Source organism: Phaseolus vulgaris, chromosome 2 (assembly GCF_000499845.2).
Source record: "Phaseolus vulgaris cultivar G19833 chromosome 2, P. vulgaris v2.0, whole genome shotgun sequence".
In the NCBI taxonomy this organism is placed as follows: Eukaryota; Viridiplantae; Streptophyta; class Magnoliopsida; order Fabales; family Fabaceae; genus Phaseolus; species Phaseolus vulgaris.
In genome coordinates, this window is record NC_023758.2 from 31,926,672 (window position 1) to 31,937,442 (window position 10,771).

At 30.0% G+C, this 10,771-nt stretch overlaps 1 protein-coding gene across 2 annotated transcripts; it reads left to right on the forward strand.

Moving 5' to 3' along the window:
- The first annotated feature begins 3,566 nt into the window (after positions 1-3,566).
- On the forward strand, positions 3,567-9,059 carry LOC137811481 (dynamin-related protein 5A-like). Of its 2 annotated transcripts, XM_068613263.1 has the most exons (16): positions 3,567-3,857; positions 3,949-4,012; positions 4,108-4,215; positions 4,350-4,451; positions 4,552-4,602; positions 4,744-4,805; positions 5,031-5,121; positions 5,315-5,379; positions 5,635-5,829; positions 5,976-6,095; positions 6,255-6,325; positions 6,458-6,683; positions 7,301-7,351; positions 8,046-8,274; positions 8,397-8,536; positions 8,689-9,059. In XM_068613263.1, exons 1-16 carry the CDS (start codon positions 3,729-3,731, stop codon positions 8,815-8,817), a joined length of 1,833 nt encoding a protein of 610 aa, XP_068469364.1. In that variant the 5' UTR covers positions 3,567-3,728; the 3' UTR covers positions 8,818-9,059. The 2 variants fall into 2 exon arrangements, with proteins under 2 accessions (XP_068469364.1, XP_068469363.1); XM_068613262.1 differs by having other exon boundaries at positions 3,599-3,857; positions 6,255-6,683.
- The last annotated feature ends 1,712 nt before the right edge of the window (positions 9,060-10,771 follow it).

Below are 10,771 nucleotides of genomic sequence, written 5' to 3' on the forward strand. Positions count from 1 at the left end.
TTTCTATAAGAACTTAATATCTTTAAGTCATGATTTTTCACACATATAAGTATTTTGAAAGTAAATTTAGTTACTTCTGAAAAATGAATATACTTTTGAAAGATTTCTCACTACAAATATTGTGTCTTATTCATGTATGAAATTATTTTATATAATTTGATAGATGAAAGTATCTTATGTAAATATTGCTCATAGTTTGCTTTATATGTAAACCAATAATATGTCACCTTTACTGATCATTGGATGGTATTTTGAGATCAAACTTAGTTTTAATAATTAAAAATTATATAGCTGAAATTGATCATAAAAATTAAAACAAATTATTAATTAAAACAGGGTTGAACTGGATATAAGTTACAATAAGATATACAAAGCAAAAGCAAGACTTCATATATAAAATATGAAGAATAAAACACAAATCCAAAGCAAGACTTCATATTTAAAATATGAAGAAGAAAAAAAACATGTAGTGAGGTCTTTAATTGATGGATATAGATATTATCAGAGAAAAAATGCATCACAAAGAGATCCAGATCCATATTTGTTGAACACATCACTTTTGGACTTCACTAATCTCCCAAACATCGTTCATCATTTTTGAGGAAAGGCCTGCATATAATTTTATTGGCACTCTCATGGGTAGTTTATATGTGAATCAACCTTTTTTTTATACCAATATTGTATGCCAACCATATACATTTTTCTGACAAATAATGTAAAAGTATTAGCCTACGACAGAACAACAAAAGAATACCTTTGCAGTGAAAAAGAAAACTTGTATCTCCTGGATCTGGTTAAAGCTCAACAACTATTCTCGTTGCAATGGCAACCAAAGAAAATGAGAAAAACTATGAGGAGAAATTTATCAATCTGCAGACATCAATAGTACAGTTATAATACGATAAACCAAATACAGTTTTGAAATCTTAACTTCAAAATTTGAAACACATGCATTGCACAACAATCTTAACCGTTTAGGACAATATTAGCTAAAGTCTATTCTCTTGGCATAATGTTAGCATCAACTCTCTCTGCACCAATCATTTATCATTTTCTTTTCTCTCTTCACCAGTCATATAATTATTTCAGATAAATAAAACGAAAAGTAAAATCCTATGGATGGTAAAAGTACATTCTGAATCGTAGAAGTTATATATAATTGAATAACACCCAATATAATTTTTGTTAGTGTCACAATTCTCTCTCTTTAATATTCTTAAAGTATTTTAAGATATGATTCTATTTTTGGAAAGAATTCTGTAAGAATTTCAAGGCATATAAATGCTTTTGTTTGTAATAGAACATATATTATCTGTCCAGAATTAGATTTTGTTTTATTTCAATTTTTTGACAATATTTTTTTTTAATTTGTAGAAAATCTCCTGATAAGAAGTAAATTGGAAAGAAAAGACTTGATATTATTTCATTTTTTTAAAAAAAAATTAGTTTCGCTATTATTAAATGTTTCAATAAAAAGGGTGTGGCCATTTATTAAGTTTGGTGGAAGTTTTTTTGAATGATGAGAATTATGTCATAGTTCTAGTCATTCTCTTTTGCCATTATCATCGACATCTTCAGTTAGTAGTATGCTGGAGATACTCAATCTTTAAGGTCACCAACTGCAGTTATACATATACCACAAAAATTGGTCCAGTTTTATCTTTTTAAGATCATGAGAAGAGAGGGAGTGATGTTCTGATTGCGGCAACAATTTTCCCATCTTCAATTAAAAGATAAAAGATAAAATAAAAAGAAAAGTTTATATAGTTGAACTAAGTCTATTTAATAATTCTTAAGAAAAGTCACTTTAGTCTTTAAAATCATCAGATGAATTAAGATGAATTAATTAGTTTAAATTTTGAGGAGATTGATATATTTTTTTAAAAAGTAATGAAAATGATAAAATGATTTTCAAAGGAGGTCAACAATATTTTGTAAGTATATTTTAGTAATTGACTGAATATAGTAGAAGACTAAATACTTGTGCCTACAAACACATCGACTAGTATTATATTGTTTCACATTTTAAATTAATTAAGTATCATCACTAAACTGACATTACACGATAATCACATCCAAAATATGATTGGTATATAGATTGGACTTAATTGAACATATTAGTATGATACTTTAAAAGTTTAAAATAATACATATAAATAAGGAAATACTTCTCAAAAATAAGATTATGAAACTCATATTCTTAAAACTGATTTCAGTATCAGACTTCTTACTCGGAAGAACGAAAACACATAGCAAGCGTGCTTAAATAAAAAAAAATAATGATAGTAATGTGTAATGATATCATAAAATTTTATTATTGATAAATACAAACAAAGTTTTATTTTATTAAATTTTTTACTATTTGTTGTATACAAAATAAGTTATGTATTGCATATTTTGTTTGTTTTCATCTTTTATTAGTTGAATTTGTTGATTAGACTATTATTATGTTATTTTTCATAATGTAATATATGAGTTTTAATAAAAAAATAAAAAATATATATATGAGTTTTATTAAAAAAATATATGAGTTTTATTAAAAAATAAAAGTAAAATTAGAAAAAATGAAACCACCAGCTTAAAATTCCTCAATTAATTTTCAAAACAAATAATTAATAACTTGCTTAAAAACAGTTTTTTTTATCAACTTTAAGAAAACAATAACAGTTGATTTATTTATTTTTTAAAATGCAACCAAATTAAACTTTTTACTAATAACCAGATTAGATTGAAAAAAACAAGTTTTGTTAAAGAGCGATGAAGCCGTTATAAAATATTAATGTAAGACAAAATAAAGTTGCAAAACTGCAATTGACCACACTCTTGTAGCTCCAACGGTACACTTTCCATCAACACAGTATAAAGTTGGAATTCAAATTTACAATCATCGCACCAACATTTAAATTTGAAATAATAGTAAAAGCAAAAAATGATAAAAAAAATTAGCGGTTAAGATAAAATCGTCACACTTTTATCATTATTTGCCGATAATTCGTTAACTCATCAAATGTTATATCCACTTCAACATAAATAAAAAAACTAAACAAGTATGGTAGCATAAATTATAATAAATAAGGTCTAATACTTACTAATAAACACTTATTAGGTAGCATAAACACATACATGTTACGAGATATTAATACAGAAATTCGCTATAAAATATAAGTTGTCAGAAGACAAATCTATAATAAAAATTACATGTATAAATATGTGTTAATTTTTTTAATATAAAAGTATTTTTTTATAATTAATTTAAAAGAATTTATTATTTAATTTTATACTCATAATACAAATTTATATAATAAATTTAATTTTTAAAAATTTAATATATTTTATTTTTTTAAATTATTAAAAATGTAATAAATATTTTTTAAATTCAACACTTCACCAATTTAATAACCTGATAGATAAACATTAATTTAACATTACTTACCCATCAGTTTAGAAAAAATATCTATTAATTAATTAGTTAATGACAACTTATCAAAGAATGTTCCAACGGTAAACAATATCCGTGACATGACTCGTGAGAAAGCATAAAGCAAACGAAAAACTCGCGGCGAGTTGAAGACTTGAGTCAAGTATATGAATGTGACTCAAGGAGACACGCTTCAGACGCTCTTTCTTACACCACAAACGCTTTCTCTCTCTCTGAAGTTGAAAGAAAAACACTGAATACAGAGAAAACACAATACTGCAACAATCACAAATTCACAAATAATCGGTGAATGGAAAACCTAATTTCTTTGGTGAACAAAATCCAGAGAGCTTGCACCGCTTTAGGCGACCATGGCGAAGCAAGTGCGTTACCCACTCTCTGGGACTCTCTCCCCGCCATAGCTGTCGTCGGTGGCCAGGTTTTCAAATTCAAATTCAATTATTTCTAATTCTGAGCTAATAATGCCATTTATTCTGAGTTCGTTCTTTCACCTTTTGTGATTCTTTCAGAGCTCTGGAAAATCCTCAGTGCTTGAAAGTATCGTTGGCAAGGATTTCTTACCTCGTGGATCAGGTGATTATGCCAAAACAAACTACACTCGCTAATTAAACTCTACTTAAATTACTTACATGTGTTGTGAAATTCATGTGCATGCAACACACGTGCAGGAATTGTTACCCGGCGACCACTTGTTTTGCAGCTTCACAAGATTGACGAGGGTGGCAGAGAGTATGCTGAATTTCTTCACCTTCCAAGGAAGAGATTCACCGATTTCGGTACTTAATTTTTTTTTTTTTTGTCATTGCTCATTACTCTGCTATCTTGTGAGTTGGTGTCTGTTTTTTATTTCTCAATGATTATTGCATTTATGATGTATTTATTTGTGTGAATGATGATATAATTTTTGCAGCTGCTGTGAGAAAGGAAATTCAAGATGAAACCGATAGGGAGACTGGACGAACAAGACAGATTTCAAGTGTCCCCATTCATCTTAGTATATATTCTCCCAATGGTATGTTTGAATTTCTGTTTTCTTCATTATCTTCCGTTTCACTCCACATGCTTTCTTTTCATCTAAATTTCTAACTTACTATGATCCCTGGGACGTGCAGTTGTTAACTTGACACTCATTGATCTTCCTGGCCTTACAAAGGTAGCTGTAGGTAAGCAAAATTAAAATTAGACGTGTCTGTTTTGTCCTTGTTTTTTTTTTGTAACAACCCTGTGGGAATCAGGGAATGGTCAGATTTTTATTATGGAGATTGGAGAGTGACATGCTAACAAATGATTTTTGCAAACTACAGAGGGTCAACCTGATAGCATTGTCCAAGATATTGAGAATATGGTTCGCTCCTACATTGAAAAGGTAGTGTCCTTTCTCCAACAGGAACAAAATTCGCAGGACAGCATATTGCATTAGCTTTCCTGCCACAACTTGTATGATATAGCTTTTCTAGAATATTGATTGTGTTAAGTTTGTCGCTTGCCCAAAAACTATCCATATTTAGTTTTCCGTGCTTCAAAGATTTCTCAATGTGAGGAACATACATTTTTCAAAATGTGGAATACTGAATTTTATGTTAATCTGCAGCCAAACTGTATAATTCTGGCAATTACACCAGCCAATCAAGATCTTGCAACATCCGATGCAATTAAAATATCCCGTGAAGTGGACCCCACTGGTAATTTAGTCATTCTATTTTATGTAATCTTGATTACTATTTGTTTTTCAATTTAGGGAAGTTCATTGGTTCCCCAGAGTCAATGAGTTAGAAAATGTACATTTGACCCAGATTCTTACGGATGAGCAATTCAATTGATTTGAACAGCTTGAAGCAAATAGTCTAATTCTATCGTTGTTGATTTAATTTTAAGGAGAAAGAACATTTGGAGTCTTGACAAAGATTGATCTTATGGACAAGGGTACTGATGCTGTTGATGTAAGTTAATCCTTTTTAGTTATAAAAATTGAAAGTATCATATTAATTATTGATAAGGAAGGCAGATAAAATTTACACTGCTAAAGATTTTGTGTTTTAAGACATTTTTTCTGCTTGAGAGTTAAGGTTACCTCAATTATCTTATTTCCAATTCATGACATAAACATGAGGAACAGGCACCTATTTCACTTTCACAAGTGCAACAATTGGCTACTTGACCTGTACTGATCTTTATTACGCATATTTTTTCTTCAGATGTTGGAAGGGAGAGCTTATAGATTAAAATATCCCTGGGTTGGTGTTGTCAATAGATCACAAGCAGACATCAACAAAAATGTTGATATGATTGCCGCTAGACGTAGAGAACGTGAATACTTTTCTAATACCCCTGAATATAAGCACCTTTCTCACAGAATGGGTTCTGAGCATCTAGCAAAGATGCTTTCTAAGGTAAAAAATAAAACAATTTATTCTTATAGAGCATTGATTGGATGAAATATATATATTATTTTTATTTTACATTAGTATTACTAATACTACTTGGAATATTTTATTTTACTTGCTTCAATGATTAAATCATAATTTTTTTATATCAGCAATTGGAGGCAGTAATCAAGTCCAAAATTCCTGGTATTCAGTCTCTTATTAATAAAACAATTGCTGAAATTGAAGCTGAACTGAGTCGTCTGGGAAAGCCTATTGCAGCTGATGATGGGGTAATTGTACTCTCCATAGCTCAACCAATTTTAATTATAAATTTCTGAAAACTCTTGGTTATTTTATATGGTCCTCAGTTGAAGAAGGCCTTATATTTTCATTCAAATTTAGCATTCCATATCTGAATTTTCAAATGATTGACTGCAAATCACATGCAGGGAAAGTTGTATTCAATCATGGAAATATGCCGCTCATTTGATCAAATATTCAAAGAACATCTTGATGGCGTGTATGTTTCACCTTTTTGCACATTTATTTACTTTAAAATAGTTCACTGCCTGTATCCCTTTTGCTTCTTAATCATCCTTGTGCTCCATTCCTTTTCTCAAACTAACAACAATAATTTGTTAATCCCTTACAGGCGACCTGGAGGTGATAAAATTTATAATGTCTTTGACAATCAACTCCCTGCTGCTTTAAAACGGCTACAGTTTGATAAACAACTTTCAATGGAAAATATAAGAAAACGTATTACAGAGGCTGATGGGTATCAACCTCATCTAATAGCTCCAGAGCAAGGATACCGTCATCTTATTGAATCTTCTCTTACTACTATCAGGGGTCCAGCTGAGGCAGCAGTTGATGTGGTATGCATAAATGATATGAAAATTATTGTTAGTAAGCACGGTTCAGTGACCCTGTTGCAATTAGTCTTTTTCATTTTGCAATTGACGAAGCAAAATTTACTGAAGTACTATTTTATTATTTTTACTTAGTATTCACAATTATGTGTTCAGTTTTGGTCTCCAGCTAGAAATATTTCTGAAATTTTGTAGATTGGATCATCATCATTCACTGTCAAGAAATGGTTTTGAAATAATAATAATTTGCCACTTGGTTATTACTCCTCTCTATTATTTGTTCCCAAAAGCATTTTTTGAGATCTTGTGTGGTAGAAATTACATGGTGAAAATTGTTCATGTTGATAAATTGGCCTACTTACTGATTTAAAAACCTTAGCCTCAATTAAGACCTTCTCAGAAGCAGCCTTTAAAAAGGAAAATTTACAAATTGTTTATTTTTATTTATCATGTATTTTTTTCATGGTTAATTTATTTATTTAAGCAATTGACTTTAGTATGTTCTTCATGAACATACTAAAGTTTAATCTGGTTATTTTCATGAACATACTAAAAGATGAATAATCATCTTTACTTATCTCAATTTTCATATTTATTAATGTCATTCTGAATTGTGTTTTCAGGTTCATTCCCTATTAAAGGATCTAGTTCACAAAGCTATTAGCGAGACTCTGGTACGTTCCTGACCACACAGAAATTTAGTGTTTCTTTTCTCATGCTATGTTTAAATTCAATTGATTTGGTCCTCCTTGCAGCTAAGGAAATAATATGTTCATGATTGTATGCCTAGTTGCTGTCAATAGATTAAACTTTAACCTTTATATTTGAACCATGTAAAGCTGCTGAAATTAAAGCGATGCCTAGCCCAAAGGCTAATACTTCCATCAAAGACTAATTATTAGCTCCACTTGTTAATGTAATAGGAAATGCTTCTAAAGTACACATTCTGAATTTGTAATAAGAATATAAATCCTATTCTGGTTTTACTGTGAAGAGGAACATGCCATCTTTGGTTCGGAAGATTTTATATGGGTCTTGTGACTACTATAGTATTGGAATTCTCAAAGTAAAAGGAAACAATTGGGCAGTTTGGGGTCAATGATCCTTTCCATGCAGAAACAGCAAGCATTATGTATGATTATGCAAGGCTAGGTTGATAGCCAGATTTTATAATTTATAATTTCATTCTGACAATTAGGAATTTATTGAATTTTAGTTACACACTTAACACATTAATATCGTTCTTCTCTCCTTTTAATCCTATGTTTTCTAACACACTTAAGACATTAATATCGTTCTTCTCTCCTTTTAATCCTATGTTTTCTGGCGTTATGATCCACTGCCCTAGCTGATCTGATTAACTCACAGGACTTGAAGCAATATCCTGGTCTACGTGTTGAGGTTGGAAAAGCAGCCATTGATTCACTAGAAAAAATGAAGGAGGAAAGCAAAAAAGCAACTCTACAGCTAGTTGATATGGAGTGTGGCTATTTGACGGTTGATTTCTTCCGAAAGATTCCTCAAGATGTTGACAAGGGTGGCAATCCCACACATTCAGTTTTTGATAGATATAACGATTCATATCTTAGGCGAATTGGTAAGTTTTACAAAATGCATTTTCGTACTTGGACGAGATCATATGCTCTCTCTTATAGTTTAACATAAACTTGTCCGCTGTCAATAATTGAATTACTAACTCGCTCACTGTGGGTGTTTCAGGATCCAATGTTCTGTCTTATGTCAATATGGTCTGTGCAACCCTTCGGCATTCAATTCCCAAGTCAATTGTCTATTGTCAAGTGCGGGAAGCCAAACGAGGCCTACTCGATCACTTTTTCACTGAACTAGGCAAAATTGAGGTGAGAATTAATCTGTGTTTTTTATTTCTGTGTTGTATGTTTTAGTTATTTATTCATTATCCACATTTTTTTATATTTGGCTGATGTTTTATTAGTCTATGCATTGTCCTAATAAATTAAACACTGAAAGTCTGCATAAATGCTCTTGGCAGCCTAAGCGTCTGTCCTCATTGCTCAATGAGGATCCTGCAATAATGGAAAGACGAAGTGGCCTTGCAAAGAGGCTTGAGTTATACCGGAGTGCACAAGCTGAGATCGATGCAGTTGCATGGTCTAAGTAGATGTTGTGCATGCTGCATCATGTTAATGTGGGATCTCTATCTCTCCTCTTTTTACCATTGGGCTTTTTATAGCTTTAGCATTCTATTAGGTTTGCAAAAAGCTTACTTTCATTGCCTCCTTCATTAGTTGTTAAAGGGAAAAAAGAGGGATTTTGGGTGAGATGATTTCAGTGTCGTCACGCCCTTTGTAGATATATTTCATTTCTGTAATTCTATTCAAATTTCATTCTTGTTTTTTAAAAGATCTTGCAAACAACACCATGAGACAATTTGTCTGACGCATTCATTCAGATGCATTTTAAGTTAAAAAAGGATGATCAAACGAATGAGGGTAATGACACTGTGCATGATCAAATGACGGGGAACAAGTAATGCCTCCTTCCTTAATAGTAGTATGGTTTCGGAAGTTAAAAATGTTCATTTTTTCAATGAAAGTTTTTGGATCGCACAGTTTTTAAAAAAGTTTTCATTTTGATCAATTTAGAAGTCATTTCTTTCTTTTGAATTGTAAAATTTGAAAATATTTTTTTGACTAGTAAATGGTACATTTTGACTTCTACATTACTTATTTTGAAGGTGATTTTAATTTTCATACTTTCAAGAGAGTACAAAGAAATGTATGGCGTTACTGGAAGAAATGTCCTATAGACGGTAGCTAGGCAAATAAAATTTTATCCGTCTAAAAGCGGAGAGAAAGGGAATACCTTTTTAAAAGATTAAATGGAAAAATTATATTGTTTTTGGAAAAATTATCCGTCTAAGGAATGGTTTTTTTATTTTTTATTTTTAAAAGAGCAACTTATATATATATATATATATATAGATATATTATAAATAGTGTTGTAATATAGTCTTTCTCTTGATCGACTTTCACTCCTTGAATAAAGAAAGAAAATGCAAGTACATTTGTTGACGTGAATGAGACTTAGATGCAGTTAAATATCCACTTACACTCTTTGTCAAACCTACCTACTAATGCCTGGTGTATGATTTAATTTATAACAAATTATTGTAAAAATTTTGTGTGTATAGGAATGGTTATTTTATGTATAGTGTTAGTAATATTTGATTAAGAATATAACTTGTGAGAGTTTACACATACGGCAGTGCAATTGTTTATATCATTAAACTTATTAATAATATATAATTATTTTTAATTAATTAATTATTAACTATTTCACAATAATTATAATAGTAATGGAAATGTTTTTTTATGGCGTCTGGTTGTTCCCTTCTAGTATGTTTCTATTGCGCCTTCAAAGTAAGTATATGACTAAGTTCATTTAGGAGGTTAACAACTAAGATGATATGTCATTTGGGTTATCACCCACCTCCAATTTGTAGATTCCCAAGTCATCCATATGATAAAAGTAACTAGATTTGGACATGTACTAATCTAGATAGACATTCTCGAGTTATAAACAATTAATCATACTTCTTCACAAGATTTTAGAGAAACTTGTTGGATTCATCAATGGTAGAAATTCGACTTATGCATGAAATCCAAGCTATACCAATACTAATCATTATTGTAGTTGCGGTAATATATTGCTTGGTGGATGTATATTGGGTTATGTTATCTACACGAAGTTAATATTTGAGTTAAATATGTTTTTCTTTTCTTTACTTTCATTCAAAATTAATTTTCGTTCCTAATCCAAACTTTAGATGTCATAAATATTTATAGTAAGAAAACTATTGAAAGTAATGGTGAATTTTTTTATATGACAAAGAAATCTTTATTATGGATTAGGATATTAAAATATTTTATGCTAACTTATTTATAACGTAAATGTTATAATATTATAATATAATTCTTTCTATAAAAATTGTTTGTTATGTAAAAATAAAATAAAAATGATAAAAAATCCATTTTAATAGTTTTTTTACTATAAATATAAGTATGAAATATAAATTTTGAAAAAATATTTATATTATGATATAGAAAGGAGAA